The following is a 20,867-nucleotide window of genomic DNA, read 5'->3' as shown; positions in this document are numbered from 1 at the left end:
GTTCCTGCAGTACTAAATCCTGCAGTACTAAAGCAGGACTGATGCACACTGGGTGTATTACTGCAATGGCTACCACTGTTTTCCAAAAAACTCTCCTCCAGCAATTCTGTCAATACTAACACCACGTCACCTGAGCAGTTTCTTCCACAAACACCACCGTACCCTCCGCTTCAATTTCAAATCCCTAAACCCATGAGCCTCGCAAGACAGACGAGTCTCACAAGTTCATCAGTGTGTGAACTTGTGATAATGCTATAATCCCAGGTGAATGTAGTTTCATTCAGTTTTACAATTGAACACTGAGACGAGAAAGGGAGAGAATCAATAGAGAGTTTAGAATCTAGACCTATCTTTTTCCCAGGTTTATGGTACATTTGCTCTGCGAAAAAAAAAAGACTGTCAACTGATGTACAGTAAAGCCAATTTGAGAGATAGACACAAACAAAACTACCCTTGACATAGATGCTTACTGACCGAGATAACATTGTGAAAAGTGGATCTTGGAGCTGCACACAGACAGACTGCCCTGTAGACAACAAGGGAATCAAGTCCGCATTAAGATCTAATTAAACTTGGCTATTGTGTTTGAGGTCGCACACACAGTGATACACAAACACCAACGCACACAGACACACACTCACTTTAGCATACATTATGTTGAGTGACAGTAGGCTCCATGCTAACACTTTAGCATACACTATGTTGACTGACAGTAGGCTCCATGCTAACACTATAGCATACAGTATGTTGACTGACAGTAGGCTCCATGCTAACACTATAGCATACAGTATGTTGACTGACAGTAGGCTCCATGCTAACACTTTAGCATACACTATGTTGACTGACAGTAGGCTCCATGCTAACACTATAGCATACACTATGTTGAGTGATTGTATAATAACAGTTTTGTATGAGCAGCTACTACTTTCCCTGTTTCCATAGGAAGTGAAGGTGGTGGTAAGGGGAGACTGTACTGCTAAAAATCACTACACAGCAGATGAATATGTGGTTTATCTAATTTTTTTAAATGTATTAATCCATGCGCCATATACAACTAACAACTTATTACTAAAAGGTCAGTCTTCTTACATTGGATAAGGCTAGTGGCCTGCTATCACTCAACATAGTGTATGCTAAAGTGTTAGCATGGACCAGAATGATCTACCGAAGACAAATGGATGACTGGTGTCTTTGCTCTTATTATTTAAAGAGTAACTAAACCCCAAACTCAAACTTTGGCGAAGCCTGACACTTAATGGTGAAAAATAGGGTACTGAACTGGCCATCTGCTATTGGCTGGTCTTTGGTGCCAGGTGATGTCACCACCTGTTGTACTCTATAAAGCATTGGTTCTCACCGTGGGGTCCGGGGAGCACCAGGGGTCCTTGAGGGGGTTCCAGGGGGTACCCAGCAAATCGATGAACTGTTAAACTTCACCATTATTAAATTTACAAAAAGTTAACACAATTAGAGAATGCAGAAAAATGTCTATTTCGATCATAGTTTCACTGTTATCTCTCTACCTACAATAAAGACAGACTTGTAATTCTGGACACAATCTTATCTAACAATACAAATATTCTCATATTTGGGTCCAAGAGACAAAATCTCATCAAATGTGTGTCAGTGGCCCTAATGTGTACTAAATTTGGGGTCCTTGATGTGAAAAAGGTTGAGAATGATTGTTATAAAGGGAGACATCACCTGGTACCAAAGATCAGCCAATAGCAGATGACCAGTTCACTACCCTCCTTTTCACCATTAAGGGTCAGGCTTCACCACAGATTTGGATGAAGTTTAGACACATACTGTAATATTAGGGGCTTGGGAACTTTCACAGTGGCATCAACACATCTTTATCTCTTCCCCTCATTATATATACCTCACCTCACCTCACCTTACTCCACCCTTTTCTCTCTCTAACCCCCTTCTTCTCTACCATTCTGTCTCTCCTCTCGCTCCCCCTCTGGCAGTTGTTCAACATAAACCGTGTGTTTATCTCTAACACCCGTATAAAGACAAAGCCCAGATGCCACTTAGTCATTCACAGCAGCTGCTGAAGTGAGTGTGTGTGTGTGTGTCTGACCCTAGAGTGTGAGCCATAACTACTTAAAAGAGGAACTCCACCCTAAGACAGAACTCATGCATTTTTCCAACATTTGTTTTTGAAAATGAATCTCCACTTCTCAAAACTAATCTGCGATTATGCTGCCACACTGGCAAAGAATGGGAAGGTGATTTTGTGACGGCAGAGAAAGCGCTTCCCATATGTGCCCATATTACTAGAAAATCACCCAGGGTACCTTGTTCATGCATCCAAGTCTTGACAAAAAAATGTCCCAAGAGATCATAAACAACTCTGGTGAATTTTGTTTTTAAGGTGGATTTTTTGATTGAACTGCACCAGCACTCTCCGTCTAATCCCTGGTTTAAAATAGACCACAGTTTACAGTACGCTTATACCACAGCAAATAACATCATATATCAAATTCATGATGATAACATCGCTATTATAACAAATTGGATTTATTGGTTTTTGCCTTTTAAGATTGGTCTCGTACACACACACACACATACAAGCTGCCTCCAGCAAATTACATATGCTCTTGAAGTATGTGTAAGAAACTATTTCTGGGTACGCAGTTGCTTCTCTACATGAAGGAGATCGTCGCTCTTCAAGCACCCGTCGACTGTCACTTTAGCTCAAAATAATCTACAAATATTCTGTCTATGCAACAGAACACCTACTGTCAGATTGTTGATTTGTAAGAAATGATATAAGGGGCAGAGAAAGAACAGGTGACAAAGGAGAATACTTGCTAGACAAGCTCATGTGTTTGCTTTTTTGGGTTTCTACTACACAGATTGCATTTTCCAGCAGGTTTTAACCACTGAATGGATTCTTTTTTCACATGAAGTGATTCAAATGCACACCGAAGCAAACTACTGCAATCAGGAAGAGACTATGATTAGAGCAAATTACCAATACTGACCTTTTATTAAAAATCAGATCTGGTCCAGTCAGTGTGGTCCACATCGGATATGATGCTGTTTGATTGATCACATATTTATACACTGGTGTCTATAGGAACTGATTCTAATGAGACATTTTGAACAGAATCCACAATAGTTTTAGTGTCCCATGATGGTCTACATGCTGTTTCAGAGGCCTTTTTACCATGAGAAGAATACAATTCTAAGGGGAAACACTGAACACTTGGAATTTTGGGGGAATTTTTATTGGCTATCAATAGCTTGAATCCAAAAATATCTGTATCGGCCTTAAGACAAGCCTGTATCAGTCAAACCCCAGAATACACCAAACTATTTCTCCCTTTCTCTTTTTCTCACCACTCCTCTCTCCGCCCCCCTCCCTTCCTCCTTCCCTCCCAGCGTGACCAGTTTATTAACTGGGTGAGTGTGACCTTTCTGTGGACGGTGGAATGGTGCCATGAAAAGTATTAATTAGGGAACAGAGACCAAACAACACCACTCCTCCTCCTCCTCCCTGCTTAACCCTCGCCTTATATCTGTCTTTCTCTCCTCTGTTTTTCTCTGTCACCCCTCAGCACTTTCCTTCTTTCTATCCACTTCACCAACCCCTCCTCTTCTCTTCTCAGACACCACTGGTCTCATTTTGTCGAAACTTGGAGGAATGATGCATCTCACCACTGTTTGATTACTTTGATTAACATGAAATTTGGTGCGTAAATATCCAGCTACCCTTGCACTGCAAATTTGCCTCTACCATCTGTGTATATCAAATTGGATTTCATGCAAATTTGAATTTCGTCAAAAATAGCTTTTCCCCTAAGCTTTTTTTTTTTTTTTTACCTATCAGCACCAGACTTTGTACACAGCTAGACTGAGATATACCTGTACAGCATCTACTAGCCTATATACTCTATACCACTGTATATAGGCCTAAGCATTGGCCTATACACATGCATAGCTGTTACTGACTGGCCCAGTGGGTGACTGCATCATTTGCAAGAGAACAAAATGTTTATTGTGGCCCTTTTTTTTTTTTTTTTTTTTTTTTCCTGTATGTGCTTGTCTCTCGTCCTAAATCACAGCGTACAAGTTTCTCTTTCTCAGTTCTATTTTTTTCTTGCTCTCTCTGTTCTCACTCTGTCTCAATCTGCCATTCTGTCAGGGGTGGAAAGACTAAACCAGACCAAAATATCCTTTTCAAAAGTACGGTTACTATGCAGACATTTTACTAAAGCACAAGTAAAATGACCTACTTAAGTACTTACTTAAAGGTATAATATGTAACATTTCCCCATTAAAATATCTAAAAACGACTAGACTTATGCTATATATTTTTTTTAGTTGTGTACTTACATTATCCCAAATGTTTCCAACAATGTTCAAACCCAGAAAAATCCGTAATTTTATTCAAGGTAATTTGGTCGCCTGTCAATGGCGTCATATCCCCTTTATCCCCTAACTTCCGGGGAAACACGGGAAACACCAGATGATCCGTCAGAGAGTGAGGAAGGAAGTCGGCCAATAGCTAGCTAGCCGCTCTAGCCGCTCTGTTGTTTTTTCATTCTATTGTTTTTATCGCTCATTCGTGACGGATCACCATTATTCATTCCCGTTTGCTGTGCGTTCTGTCGCCGAAGCTGTCCCCGTAAAAAAAACTCCCATGATCCCACGCTACTTCACGACGTCATCAAACATCTTTTGTTATTGTTTTGATTGAGAGACCCCTAGAGGCAGAAATGACATACTGTGCGTTTAAGTAAAAGTAAAACATTGCTCACTATAAGTGACTGAATTAACCTACTCTGTTGTTTCATGCTGTTAGCTTATGCTGCTATTAGCTTTCCAACCTAACAAACCGTTAATAACCAATGTAACTTGATAGATAGCTTTACAGCTAATGCTAACTAAGCTACTATCATAGATAAATTTGAGCATTAAATGTTACAGTTAGCTTAACATTTCCTCCATGTACTTGCAGGTTTGACGCTGATGCAATTTACAACAATTTCTGAGAACCTACAAAATTTGTAAAACATTTGTAAAACATTCTGAGTCAAAACATTCTGAAATAAAAGTCAAATTACTGACTTGAAAAAATACTAAAAAAAGTAGAGTAAAAAGTACACAAAAAAGCTACTCGAATTACAAAAACGAGAGTAAACGTAATTTGTTACTTCCACCCTTGCAATCCGCCTCATCCTCTTTCCTCGGCTTTTCTTTCTGTCTCCGTCTGCCCTTTGTTTACCCGGCTGTCTATCTCTCTCCCTGTCTCTGCTTTTTTTTTTTTTTCTTTTTTTTTCAGTTCGTCTGTCTTTCTCACCCTCTCACCACTCGTTGACAGCTGTTATTTTCCCAAACCCCTTTCCTCACGCCCTCCTCTCCCCTCTTCCACCATTCCGCCTCGTCTCACCCCCTTTCCCTCTCGCCTCCTTTTGACATTTTCCCTCTATCTGTCTCTTTCTCTTTCTCTCTCCTCGTTCCAGCCCATCTCATCCCTCTCTTTCTCACTGTCTCTATTCACTCTGACAAGCTTATGTAAGACGGCTGGTCGTGAAATCAATTACCATTGCATTACACCGGCTATATTTGGCCTTGTGACGCCACCGCTGCCGGTGGAAAGATACTGGTCCCATCCTCCTCTGATTTAATGCTTTCTGCTGTGTGTTGCTTTGCCAAAGTTCTTGATCATACATGTGATTTTATGTATGTTCACATGAGTGTGTGTTCCCGGTGTATGTGTGTGTGTGGTGTGTATTTGTGTGCCTGTTAATGAGGCATCTTCTCAATGTTGGAGGTGTTTTGCATTATTATAGATAGTGATGATGATGTACTGCATAGTACATAATTTCAAACCAAATAATTAACTGAATATGGTTTGAATGTATAAACTGTTGCATGTTGGGTACACATTAAGGGTACACTAATGTGTCTGGTAATCATTTACTAATGGTGTTCATGTTAACTAAGGTATTAATTTATACATTATTTAATAGTCATCTTTATAAACTATTAAATAATGTATAAATTAATACCTTAGTTAACATAAACACCATTAGTAAATTATTACCAGACACATTAGTTAACTGTTAATTAAGGGTTAGTTAATGCTTATTAAGCATTAACTAACCCTTAATTAATGTACCCTTATTGTAAAGTGTTACCGATTTATTAAATTTAGCATTTTTGCACATATCCAGATCTGCATGTTCTGTACATATGTTATCCACATCTATAAAGTGAACATATTTCATAAGGCAAATAGTATTTTACAATGCACATAATGATGTGTGGACTCTGTAGACCTGGTAATGTGAATATAATACACATTTAGGAGGGGCCGTATGGGACATAATCCAAACTTATGTGTGAGCATTTCAATAGTGTATATGAAAATGTTTAAGTAGTATATATGAGCATATAATATTTCAGTCGTGAATGTGAAAGGTCTTACTAGTGTGTGTGTGAACATTTTCAATTTCAATAGTGGGATATAGCAGGATTATGTCCTATACGGCACCTCATACAAATTAGTGTATTAGCATATACTATATGCTGTAAATTGACATATTGTTTTCTTCATATCCTCATATCCTTGTAATGTGTTACGTATTGCATACATTTTGACATTTTTGTATTTTTCACTTATACTGCATATATTTACAGCTTATATTTTGGTATATTTTGACTCCTATTCATATTCTCTTTTTGCGTGCTGTATCCTGTTTCCCTAGTGGGATCATTTATGTTCTCATTTTGCATAGTCCTTTGTTCCTGATAAACAGTGATGCCAGTAAGTGAATTGAATAGTGAGGCATGTGGCCATCACAGTCCACTCTCCACAGCGGAGGGCCGGACTTCAAAGCCTCTCTTCATCCCTGAACCACACTGCGGTCACACTGCCAAAGTGTCAGTGGGTGAGAAGTTATTTACCAGCCTCTCTATTTTTTCCTCTATCTCCTCCCTCTCATACAGGAACAAAGCCAAAAAAAAAAAAAAAAAAGCTTTTCCTTTCAGAGAAAAATACTTTTTTTTTCTACTTTGGGGGAGAAAACAGTCTGCTTTTACAGCAGTTTGGTGAGGAGAACAAATTGAACCTGTCCTGTTTTCTTTTCCCTCCCTCCTTTGCTTTTTTTTTTCTTCTTTCTTTTTAGTTCTGCCCAGACAGGGTTGCTATGACAACCCGGCTTAGTCCCATCGGGTCTGGCTTACCTTCTCTTCTCTGCTGTGTTTTGACATTACACATATTTATTTTCCCGTCCTCTCGCGAGTAGATCTTGTCAAATTACACATCTGCTGTATTGCCAGCTAGGATTTAATATCTGTTTCTCTTTGCCAGGTTTGCAGCAAGCACCTTTATTTCCTTGTACTCTTTGAACTTTGGATTTCACAAAGGCTCTTGCATCAAACTTGCATCAGACAGGCTGGTAGGATGTTGTCTCCTATGAAAAAGTCCCTTTTATTAACCCATAGCATTGGCACAGTTGCGCTATCTTCTCTTCTCTGCTCTCCTGTTTTTACATTAAACATATTTTCCTCAGTTTCCCATCCGCCCACAAGCAGATGTTGCCAAATTACACATTTCATATATTGTCATAACATAATATCTGTCTCTTTGCCAGGTTTCATTTTACTCTATTTTTTTAGTTCATATAGGGTTATGAGTTCTATTTGAATTTCTATTTGATCTCAACTGGGTCTGTACAGTTCAGACTTATGGAAGCCCATTTCCGCCAGTGTGATGAAAAAACAAAGATCCTGTAAGTCATTATAATGAGTTAGTATCTGAAAATAATGAGTTAGTATCTGAAAATAATAATTTAGTATATCAAAATAATTAGTTAGTATCTCAAAATAATGAGAAACTTTCTCAAAATAATGAGTTAGTATCTCAAAATAATGAGAAACTTTCTCAAAATAATGAGAAACTTTCTCAAAATAATGAGAAACCTCAAAATAATGAGTTAGTATCTCAAAATAATGAGAAACTTTCTCAAAATAATGAGAAACTTTCTCAAAATAATGAGAAACCTCAAAATAATGAGTTAGTATCTCAAAATAATGAGAAACTTTCTCAATATAATGAGTTAGTATCTCAAAATAATGAGTTAGTATCTCAAAATAATGAATATCTCAAAATAATGAGTTAGTATCTAAAAAGAATGAGAAACTTTCTCAATATAATGAGTTAGTGTCTCAAAATAATGAGTTAGTATCTCAAAATAATGAGAAACTTTCTCAAAATAATGACTTTGTATCTCAAAATAATGAGTTAGTATCTCAAAATAATGAATATCTCAAAATAATGAGTTAGTATCTCAAAATAATGAGAAACTTTATCAAAATAATGAGTTAGTATCTCAAAATAATGAGAAACTTTATCAAAATATTGAGAAACTTTATCAAAATAATGACTTAGTATCTCACAATAATGAGAAAATTACTAACTCATTGTTTTGAGATACTAAGTCATTATTTTGAGAAAGTTTCTCATTATAATGACTTACAGGACTGTTTTTTTCATCACACTGGTGGAAATGGGCTTCCATACAGACAAGATGTGGCTGCCTATACAGTGACTACTGCTGTGGCAGATGCAGTGATTCCCCACATCCAAAACAACCTATGATCTCATTCAGCCACATGCTTGAGTGGAGTACGTCTCATCGCTCTCCATAATAACACGATGAGTACAGTAGAGCAAGGCAAAACAACAAGACAAACAGCCAACACTAAAACCTATTGAGTCAAATGAATCATTTGCATTCCCAAACAAATGTCATCAAAGTTTATTTAACAATGCCAGACTATGTTATGTGATGTCTTTTACTACTACTTTTATGTGTTGCTATGAGCGTTTTAAACCCTGGCTGCAAACCAAATTTCCCTCGGGACAATAAAGTTGAAGTTGTCGTAAATCACTGCAAGTGTATGTGATAAGTCACATTTCATCAACTGTACCATTTTACGGTTCAGTTCCCAAGTTCAAATGGTTTTCTGAAAGCTGCTGATAGCCGATATTTGCCGATTATCTTTAAATCTGACCATTTTCTTTCCAAAAAATTCCAGGTTTTCTGTGTTTCCCCCCAGAATTCTACTCTTGTCATGGTGGAAAAGCCTCTGAAGCAGCATTTGGACCATCAAAACTCTCCATTGAAACCCAGGATGATAATAATAATTACCTACTAATATAATAACCTTTCCACATTTCTGCTAAACTTCTTCCCCCTATGGCATCTTGTTTTCTCCCTGTTGGCTTGATCTATTTCAGAGTGATTTCTTGCTTAATTTTACTTGACTTTTGATTTTACATATGATTATATATCAGAATTCTATTGTGTTCTATTGGGTCCGTTCTGTTCTGATACATTTATTTGTGTAAATGTCATTACATACATGCATATATATATACATATATACATGCACAACATTGTTCTCACCTAATACTCCTGTAGACACACCTGTATTTTGTATTTTGTGTATGTATTTGTGTATGTATTTTTGTGTATGTATTTGTGGGTGTATTTTATGTCTTTTTTTTAAATTTATTTATTTTTTCTTCTTCCGTTTCTTATCTTTTTTCTTTCTTTTCTTTTTTCTATTTTAACTTCTTAAAAAAAAAAAAAGCCTCCTGTGGACAGGTGTTGTAAATTAGCGTTTCACTACAAACACTAAACACAGTGCATCTGGTCCTTGTGCATAAATGTATGTTACAATTCTAATGCTACTGTGATGTCCATGTCAAATAAAATAAACTTCAACTTAAACTTATATACACACTGAACCACACCATATGATTAGATATGACCGCGTTCAAGTTTTGTGTTATTTTGCGGCTGATCCGACGGACAGACGGAGAGATTCAGAGCCAATCACAGTGAAGCAGGTTGAGGGGATACGGGGACGGCGAGCCTCAGAGAGAGCGGCTTCCTGTCAGACAGGAAATCAATCGCGCAGTCATGTGGAGGGGAAGCATCTGATCTAATGTGCGATCGCACCGATCAATAGCTGGAATCTGGGGCAGCAGAGGGAGAGAGAGAGAGAGATACTGTACATAACGAGGACAAACAAGGCTAGAGAGGAAACTCGGAGAGAGAAAGAGGGCAGAAGAAGAGCGATAGAGAGAGAGAAAGACTCTTTACTGGCATGAAATTGTCTGAGTGTCCAAAAAAATAGCAGAACGCGCCCTGATGGAAGCTGAAAGTTAGGTGCGGGAAAATAAATGTCACACTGAATGTAAGGCGGAGTGCGGAGGAGACTATTTCTTTCTTCCGATTTTCCGCTCCGTCGACGATTCTGAAACGTTCGGAGGGGGAAAGTGCTGAGGCTGGTCTCCCTTCCCCGCGCCCCCCCCCCCCCCCGGCCGCTCCCCTTCGAGCTCCGCGAGGCGACAAGGTGACTGACTCCGGCCGAGTGTATGAATTAGACATATGGCCCGGGCAAACCTCAAAAGAGATCCGATTCGATAGCGGCCCCTCTAACGGATGCGGATGCTCTCTCGCTCTCTCTCTCTATCTATCTCCCCTTCCTCCTCTCCTTCGGAAAGATCACAGACCGGCTCCCGCGATCTAATAAAGCAGGGAAGTTAGCCATCGTTCACGCCTGACACAGTTGGAGTGATAATTAAAGCAGAAGAGACGAGGAAACAAACAAAGCGGTCGTGAGGTTTATCAAGTGGATGCTGCGTTTGCAGAAACTTTGCTGAAGTCAAAGAAGTTCAAGCGTACACAGTTCTTGGTAGAAAGCAGCAGGGAGGGAAAATAATTAAAGCGGCACTATTAGGCAACTTTGCCTGTAATAGTTGAGTCATTTGTTTGTCATTTGATCAACAACCCTATCAATCCCTTGTGCTGTGGGGCGGTAAACATCTTAACTTATTGCAGGTTTAAATATTCGCTGATGACATGCTGTTTTCGCTCCACTTGTTTCCAATGCAGTTTCACTGATTTTACTGGAAGCAAGTGCCACTATCTTGAAATGGGTTCAGGCAGAACAAGGCGGACCACTCCGCTAGTGTTAAGAAAACGACACTTGATTCAAGAAAATGCTTGAAGCAAGTTGATTCGTATTGGAAACAAGTGAATTTATGTCACTCTACTGGCAAATTTTCACACTTGTTTTAAGAAAAATGAAGATACTAGATACTAAATGGCTTGCAAATATGGATATTTTTTGCATTGTACTAATATGTAATATCTTGTTTTCTTGTTTCTTTCTCTTGTTTTCACTCTTTGCCATACTTCATAGACTGTTTTATTTTGTTATTTTACTTTTTTTATTGTTTTGTTTTATGTTTTATTTTAATCTGTTCTATGATAACGCTATGTTTTGGATTGAGGCGGCGGATACACAATATTTTGTGCTCATATTCAGTATCTTTCAATATGTCCATTTTCTTGTCAGAAAAAAAATTCAAAAAATGTAAACTTTGGTGTTTATGCCCCAGAATTGTATCCTTGTCAGGGTGGAAAAGCCTCTCAAACAGCATTTAGACCATCATGGACACTAAGGACGTTTTCACACCAAGTTATTTTTTCAGAACTTTCGTTTACACCGGAAGTTTGTTGGTGTGAAAGCTGTTTTTGAACTCGGGTGCGGTCCAGAAAAGCGGACTGGGGTTTGCATGAAAACAAACGGGTATATATGTCGTATATATTCACTTATTATGACACAGTGCTTTAGGTTACAGTAGAGATTTGTAGTGTTTTTCATGTAGGCTAGTCCACTCATAAGATGGGACGTGAGCGTGACTGCTATCCTAACTATTCTTATTCGCACTTTAGTAGCTAACATGCGTATCATTTCATGAAATGTGACTTAAAGTGACATTGGTGACTACTGATGACATTACAGGTATGTAAGAGATAAATATCTAGGTCCAAAATTGCCCAACTTGTCCTTTAATCATTGCAAGTATATGCGATAAGTCACATTTCAAGGAATTCAAGTCCAATCCCACTCTTTTCCATATGTCATAAACTGTTTTATTTTCTTATTTCACTGTTAACCATTTTATCTTAAACTGTTCTATTTTTGGGTTTGACCAATCTGGATTTTCGAAAGCTGATAACCATATCTTTTCAAGCGAGGCTCCAGACAGACAATATTTATTCAATATCTTTAAATGTGACCGTTTTCCGAGGGTGAAAAACATCCCGAAAATGATCTCGGAATTGGACTCAAGTGATCGGCCTAAGTGTGAAAGTGACTTAGAACTCTCCATTGAAACTCAGGAAAGTAGTACGACCATAACAATAATAATAATAATAATTAACATCTCATGCCTGCTTGGAATCTGGTCAAAATGTCTCATTAGAATCAGTTCAGGTTAAGGTCTTCCCATAGACAACCAGTGTAGTACTGATCAGTTCTACAATAAATATGTAAACAATCAAACTGCATCATATCCATCACATCAGAGGTGAACCACACTGACTGGACCAGGTGTGATTTATAATAAAATGCCAATAAGCAAACAAGATTATCAGCCTAACCTTAGATAGTTTATTTCCCCCCCCCCATCTTTCTGACATCTTGTTTCCTTGTTTCTTGTGCTGGTGATCTAAGTGGATGTATCTACTACCGCGCATATTCTTACACACCTTCACACAAACAAAACTAGTGTAATTGCACCACTTGGAGCGGCTAAGTCATCAAATCACTGTTAGTAACTCGGCTGTTCTCGCCGTGCAAAATGAAACTTTCAATTATTTATAGGCGCTGAAGGTCTGGAGGAGTCTTCTGCGGCTGGGAAGCTACACCCAGAGCGGAGATATCAGCGGCGGAGTCGAGGATTAAATATTAAATAGCAGCTATCAGCTCCAGCCTGATACCCTTGGCAGCATTTTGTCTCCTGGCACAACAGCTTCCTTGTCAGTGCTGTCAGATGAAAGCGTCTAAAAAAAAAAAAAAAAAAAAAAAAAAAAAAAGTGTCCATAAAAAAACTTGTATCTACCAAAAGAAAGTCAGCTTTAGGAGATGTGGCCTCATTGTGGGGATTAAAGGCCGATGCTTTTTTTGAATTCAAACAATGGGGCTTTACGTGGCTTTTGTGGATCATCTGGATTTGGAAGTCAGAACTGTTGATTCAGATAAAAATAAAGAAAATAGCTAAAAAAAAATAGAGATAGAGAGTATCATAGGGTACGCAGAGGGAAGCACACACATACACACTCACTGTCACACTCTATTTCGGTCGCGGGCGCTCAGCTCTGGCATCGGAGGCGGGGTGTGATAGGGCGGCGCCCCCCCCCCCACCCCCCCACCCCCCCGAAGGATCCTGGCTAACTGCTGAGACTCGGGACTCGGCTCTCGAAGCCAGTTTACAAGGGCAAGACTGATGTAAGCGGAGGGCTTCCCAGCAGCTAAGGGGTGTGCAGAGCCTCTGTAAACGTACACACACACGCACACACACACACACACACACCCTCTAACAAAAAAGAAGAAGTCGTCAGCAAATACTCCCGCCGTTACTCGGGGTGTCTGCGAGATAGCGGAAAGCCAAATTTATGCCTTTTTAAGACCTTTTTAATGCGACTTGGAATTGGATTTCGGGCCAATTTAAAAACCAATATGAAGAAATGAGGTGGGCAGAAGCAGCATATTTCTGACTGAACACAGCTAATGAAAGTTGTGAAGCAAAGGGGGTAACACTTTACAATAAGGGTCACTAAGTTAAGGGTTAGTTAATGCTTAATAAGCATTAACTAACCCTTAATTAACAGTTAACTAATGTGTCTGGTAATCATTTACTAATGGTGTTCATGTTAACTAAGGTATTCATTTATACATTATTTAATAGTCATCTTTATAAACTATTAATGTATAAATTAATACCTTAGTTAACATGAACACTATTAGTAGATTACACATTAGTTAACTGTTAATTAAGGGTTAGTTAATGCTTATTAAGCATTAACTAACCCTTATTAAGCATTAATTAAACCTTAACTTAGTGACCCTACCATTGTAAAGTGTTACCGAAAAGGGAAAACAAGAAATTAATTAAGGGATAACTATTTTTAGTAAAGCGGATAAATTGTAGAACTAATCTAAGAGTGGACATGCAGCATTTATCGTGAAACAAACTAAGATCTCTAATGACTGGAGGCATTTTAAAGCATTTTAGATCCTTACATTTATAATTTAACACTTTTTCAGACCATCCACAGATACTCTGCTACTAAAGCACACGTATCAAGAATGTTTTTTTTTCATATCCTAAAATACGCCCCCAGCCTCATGTACTGGGACGGTGAAGAGCTCGCACCGCCTGAGAGTGTGAGCAGTGCGAAAGCCCCTAAGTAAAAGCCCACTCACGCCCGTGTTTGCATACATATCGACTCGCCTCACAACACCCACCTATCTGTGGGATCATGGACAAGAGGCCGGTAGTACTCAGGTGTTGTTTTTTGTTTCCTTTATTTAATCAGGGGAGGTTGACTGAGCGCTCCTTTTCGTCAATAGCTGGGATCTTGCCCAGCAAACATTTAGGCGATGAGTAGATGTTGATGCGAGGGCCTGCCCTTACAGAAAAGTCAAACCCACAAGTGAATACAAAGTACATGTGCTTTTTGGATACATGTTGGTTTTCCTATGTGAACACGTGAGATTTCCCATTGACATTTTTTTTTACCTGTGAATTGTCTCTTTGTTTTCACATGTGAAACAAATATCGGAATATGGTGAAAATGTGAAAAAAAAGTTCACATGTGCACTTCATCTAGACATTGAGAGTTTAACACCTGTCACATGATGCCAGAATACAACGTGAGAAAATGTGTTCACATGTGAAAACCAGCCAGAAAGCACATGTGCTTTGAATTCACATGTGGGTTTTCACATGAAGACCAGTAGCAAGTACGAAAGTAGTTGATATGGGAGCTTTACTCGAGCCTCTTTAGGCTGCTGGTGCATTGGGCAAAAAAAATCTGCCTACTCTTAGAGGACAATTGACAAAGCTTTGATATTAAAAACCAACCATTTTGGCTGCAATAGCCTTATAGGACAAAATCTATTGCAACTGAAACATGTTGGTTTTTCATATAGGACAAAGGCACTAAACAGACAGATCATCTTACCTGAGTACAAATGTAGAGTGGGACTTCAGCTTTGATGGTTACCGACTCTTCTAATACACTTCTATTATTTTGCCCTACAGACAATCAACCTCTCGGTGGCTTTTCATTTGCTCACGAATCAGGACTGTGCCATACAGAGGTGGGTGCTCAAATCCATATTTGCAATTGTACAAGACCCTATCTATTCTCCTAGTGCAACTAAACACCTCCTGTCACTATCTAACCAGTGATATGGGATTGTACTTAGGATTTGTTATTAACTTATCTCATGGTTCTGTTTTTCTTGTACAGAATCAAATGAGTGGTGCACCTGCCGTGTATCTGGGAGCATATCTGAAAATGTGGGCTCCAGGCTGAAACAGTCCTTTTATGTAGGCTATCTCGTGCCATGTATCTCTCACTGGTTATCCCAGTTTTGTTTTTTTTAAAAACACACACACCATCGATCACCAGTGACCTGCTAGCCAGTGTTAAGAGGCATCAGCCAACATATGCCAAGGACATCAGCCAAAGTCAAAAACCACACACTAGGCATATTCACCGACAGTCACACACCAGAGCAGAAGCCTGCCATGCCTGCTTTTTACGTAATTGGCTCAAGCTGAATGGCACAGTTGGATCGTCCGGGGGTTGAAAAAAGCAGCCGAACGAGACCGATGTGTCCGTTCTAGCGGTTGTGTTTCTATGGGCCGACCGCGGCGCCGCGGGCCCGGGGCCAGCGAGGCAGACGGACAGACAGTGTGTGGCTACCAGCAGTAGACTGAGGGGAGAGGGGAGCGTCTGCCGGACTCCTTCCTGAACCGAATGGAGAACCAGATGCCGAGGTGCGAAGCTCAGTGGAGCGAGCCGAGTGAATGAATGGTTTCCCGGACAAACCACAGTCGAGGTTTTTATCCCAGTTTGCTCGGAAAACAAGCCGTCACCTAGAACTCTAACACTCTGTACGCTAGGGATGGGTTGATGTGTCTAAGTTCAATATATATCGCGATATAAAAATGTGACGATACGTATCGCGGGGCAGAAAAATGAATCGCGATATTAGCTCCATTTTATTGGCGGGCTTGACCATCACAATTTCACAAGCTCTCCATCCAAATTATATTATTTACACTTTGTAATGACATTTTAAAATTGCTGTTTACATTCTAGCACCCAATGCCATCGCTACAAGTGCCTCAGAAATAAACAGAATTCTGACTTTATTGTCATTGAACTTTTATGTATCACATCGTATCGTAGCTGTATCGAATCGTGAACCCCATCCGTACTGTACACACATCTATTCCGAGCAGGCTATTTTTTTGATCTGCCAATAATAAAATCCAGGCACTGTCATTGTTAAAGGAATAGTTCACCTAAAAATGAAAATTCTGTCATCATGTCAGCACAACTCCATAGCAGCCTTCTCCAAAACAACTGAAGTCAGTGGGGACCAGTTCTTCAGAGTTCCAAAAAGACCTACAGTATATTTACACCATCATTTAGTGCAAATCTTAACTACAGCTGATTGATTTGCAACAAATAATGGTGTATAGGTCTTTCTATTCACAGTGTGATTGTTTGGCTGTTTTTGTTTTGGAACTCTAAAGAACAGGTCCCCATTGACTTCAGTTGTTTTGGAGAAGGCTGCTACCAAGTTGTGCTGGCAACCTCCCTGTGTGTTATATGGACTAACAAATTTCACCTGTGTTTCATTTGGCATGGGGTTGAGTAGATGATGACAGAATTTTCATTTTTGGGTGAACTATTCCTTTAAGAAAATGTCCAATTCGACATCAAACCTGCATATAACAAAAGGTCAAAGCTCTTCCTCTTGTTTGCTTGGTACGGAGAACAATAATGTTTGATATGCCACTTTCTAATAAATATTTTTTTCTCGAGGGCAAACTATAAAATTATTTTTCCACACGCACACACACACCATATGAAACTGTCACCCCCCCGCTGTGCCATCCTCCATTTTAATACATGTCCTCCATTAGTGACCACAGCGCAGCATGGCGCAGACATTCAATAACCGATATGTCAGCCAGCGCCATCCGCTTAATGAATTAATCCCCTTCTCTCTAACACATCATGACATCCACTCTGGCTTTTAACACGTCGCCCGCTTGAGGACTGACCACGAAATGTTCTTCTGCATCGACCAGGCGGACACACCGACTACCTCCGCCTTCTATCGCATGACAAACTTGCTCGATTCGCTCCGAAACGAGCTCCAGTTTCACATTCGCCATTTTATCTAAAAAAAAAAAAATCGGGGATGCAAAATGTTCCAAGGCGAGTTTTAAGTGTCACCGGAGCAATCGACAAATCAAAACACCACCGATTTTGATGAAATACTTTCTTACGGCTGCTAAATTGAAGATGACCTATATTGTGCACACACTCAAAACACGCCATAACAAAGATGTAATATGCATGCAGAGATGTGCGGAACATGCAGTTCCATCCAGAGTGACACCCAGGGCTGGCATTTCAAAAGCTGATGGGTGACAATAATAGATAGCGCACACATTGAGAAAAAAAGAAAAAGAGTGTGTGATGATTGTGCGTGATGCTATGCTCCGTTTCTTCCCGAGCATCGTTACCAGGGTGTCCAATGAGGGTGAAAGTCCTCATTGGAGTTTCGCTGTGATTGGTCCACAGCTTATGACTCTTACTCCTATTAACGGCACATGAGAAATGGATCAAAAGACTCGGTAACTTGAGAGATTTTGGTCCAATGCACCGCCGTGATTGGACGTTGTCTTATAGTCCAGTTTACGTGTTAATCCTAATCTCAAATTTTGTACACTTGAAGAATCGAATGATCAGGGAATCAAACTGAATCGGTGCAGGTTCACAAAGCTCATCCGTGAACCTAAAGTGCCAAAAATACACACATCTGACCCCAAGCCAGTGGCAACTTGACTGGTTGGTTGATTTCCTACTGTGGTTCTCAAGGCCCGTGACTACAAGTGAGACTACTAAAGGACCATTCCAGTGTGATAGGAGATTTTTGCTCATTTCTTGTATTCCCTTAAGTAAACAGTCTGAAGCAAACGCTACCTAAATATTACAAGGTACTCCCAGGGCAGCAAATTAAACCCTTAAATGTGTAAAATATATCTTTAATTTTTGTATCATTTTACCGACTGTAGCTGGCAGAAGCGTCTGTGGTCTTGACTGGGTTATGACTGACAGAAGGCGGGGCCTAATGTAACCGCAGAGAACATTAGCTACTGGTTGAAAGATTTCTTTTGGACAGGAAATGGCAGAAATCAGAAACCGGAAACTTCAGACGTTTTTTTGTTGTTTACAAGCAAACAGCAGAAGTAAGACGCCCCCCTGCTGTCTCGTCTCGGCTCTCACGGTGTTTTTGCATCCTACTATAAAATGAGGAAAACTCTGTCCGTCTGTCTGTCTGCATCCAATTTGCTCCTCAATGGGTTGACCAATCAATCTGAAACTGCACATGGGCATTGAGCATTGGCATAGGCAGGGACTGACGAAGCTGATTTTTCCATTTTCCCAAATTTAAACTGTTTATGCGCATTTTTGGCAAGTCTGCACAGAGTTGTGGTGCGTGCATCCCCGGGTATGGACTAGTTAATATGAAACGGCCATCTTAGCGTGAATGGAGCTGCTTTCAAAATGTAAAAGTTGTTAAATGTTTTCTATGCTGTTTGGAACTGAATTGGAGAGAATGGCAAAACTGATTTACAAAACCGTGGCGCATGCATGTAAACACTGTCAGAATTAATAGTAAATGGATGGAAAACATAAAAAAATGAGCAAAAAAACATCCAATCAGACTGGATTGGTCCTGTAAGGCGTCTCATTGACACACAGTGTTTCCCCTAGAATATTATGTAGCAATGGTGCATGGGGGGAATTTTCAGTTCCTGGATCTGACTTGGCTCCCAGTCTAATTCCCAGTATCTGTTCCAGTATCTGTTGTGGCCTAAAAAATTATTCTTAGAGATATTTTTATGATGACAGATGGACTACATGTCCTACAGCTGCCACATGCATGTTTGTTTTGCATAATCAAAGACTCCATGTTGGATTTTCATTGGTTTTATGTGTTTTTCTAGCTTGGGGGGGGGGGGGGGGGGGTAATTTTCCTGCCGCTGCTAAATGAATACAGGTGAAACACTGGACTGACTGATTGACAGAATGGAGCGATGGACGGAAATGCCATAGATAGATAAACACAGGTTGGATAAAGGAGACCTATGCGGCACGGTATGGTACGGCAGGTAGGGAGGCAGGTTGGTGCACGTTCCTACGTACATGGTCTGCAGGAGGCTCTGTGGAACCGTGCAGCCAGCCTTGGGAGGGAAGTTCCAAAACAATCCAGGCCCCATCTAGCAGCGGGTATAAAAAATACAAGAGACAAGATCTACTGTACTGCTGTTGGTGCATTGCAGGTGCAAAGGCAAGTAATAAGCTTCACAGAATTATAAGAGGAGAGTCCATGCAATAACTACACAGAGCAGGCACTTCATCATTAGCTGGGAGACAGAAATGAATAGGATCCTGTGGAAATCGCTATAGAGGACGAGGGAGAGAAATGTGAAGGTTAGCGATGAATGGACACAGAAAGGAGTGCTGACCAAAATCGCACCTTTACTCCACCATTGTAGCTGTAGCATCTATTTATCAATGAAAAGGAGAGGTAGCCTCTCCAGTCCTAATGTCAGTGTAATTCCTCAAAGGGGCATTATGTAAGCTAAGACTTTCATCGAATTCTACTGGCAACCAATAGGAATTGCAACAACATCGACAGGTTTCTGGCTCATCCTACTGTGGCCTGTAAATGACAAAAATACTAAAGGGATATTTTCACAATAAAGAGAAGTAAGCTAGCTAATTAGAACAGAGATCCAACAGAAACGTGCAGTGAAGAGGTAATATATACGACCATGCAAAATACTCGAGTAATAACACCACATTTTGGCTTATAAGAACAAGGCTTTTTGGCCGTGGCAGCTGAAATGTGTTGTGACACCGTCCTCCATCATTGAGCAGCTGAAAACGCCAGTAGGTGGAGGGGGGGGGGGGGGATCGGGAGTGTCTTGAAACTCCAGTAGGTGGGGAGTGGTTGCTCCAAAACAGAGTACGGACCAGAAAGTGAGAAATCTCAGCACCTGGTGAAGTAATCATTGAGTCATTGGTATTGATCAACAACCCTATCAACCCCCGACAGATTTATTCTGCTCATTTTGTGCTATGAGGCAGTAAAAGCTTTACTTATTGCACCTTTAGCCATAGTTGTACCCTTGTACACTCCCACTCGTGAAGGATATAGGTAGACAGTCAGGTAATTCTATGGTCTAACCGCAGCAGTGACGAGGAACAAGCTAGCAGTTCTGTCTGGCTCAGTGTAGCTCATGTAGGAACAAAAGCAGGGGTGTATTGCTCTTTGTAAATCTATTTATACACCAGGAGCTGAGAAACAGACCCGCTCCCATAGGGAAGACAGGCACAGCTTCGACTGCCCTTTCATGTGCTGAGGAGCAGCATGATAGTAAAAATCTGCTAATAAGTTTTGGGGATATGTTTGTTTTGAACACCATATGGCATTTAAAGCAAAAATAGGAAAAAAACACTCCCTCAAAAAAGGGAGCTCTGGATCCTGCATAGAAATGACGTAAGAGAAGCGACCAAAAGTGGGACAACATTTGGTTTCGTCGAAGGTTTTCAGTGGGATATTTAGCGTCGCTCGAAATCGTCAAAAGCCAATCAACTTTGGTCCACAACTACAAATACTTGTCGTCTTTCCGCTGACAGACAGGTGTCAGCGTTACT

At 40.1% G+C, this 20,867-nt stretch overlaps 1 protein-coding gene across 3 annotated transcripts in view; it reads right to left on the bottom strand.

Annotated features, from left to right (window-relative positions):
* Window positions 1–19,423, bottom strand: part of ndrg4 (NDRG family member 4) — a 55,272-nt gene extending 35,849 nt beyond the window's left edge. For all 3 annotated transcript variants that reach the window (XM_071533213.1, XM_071533214.1, XM_071533215.1), the window contains exon 1: window positions 19,350–19,423. In XM_071533213.1, coding sequence (XP_071389314.1) covers window positions 19,350–19,423 — 74 coding nt within the window. The remainder of the gene's footprint in view (window positions 1–19,349) is intronic.
* Window positions 19,424–20,867: the final 1,444 nt, after the last annotated feature.

This window comes from Centroberyx affinis, unplaced genomic scaffold (genome assembly GCF_046629955.1).
Source record: "Centroberyx affinis isolate AG114_WGS23_722 - 3 ecotype Tasmania unplaced genomic scaffold, CSIRO-AGI_Caff_v1 ptg002339l_1, whole genome shotgun sequence".
Classification (NCBI taxonomy): Eukaryota; Metazoa; Chordata; class Actinopteri; order Beryciformes; family Berycidae; genus Centroberyx; species Centroberyx affinis.
Note: the sequence above shows the minus strand (reverse complement) of the source record. Positions and strands in the feature narration are given on the sequence as shown.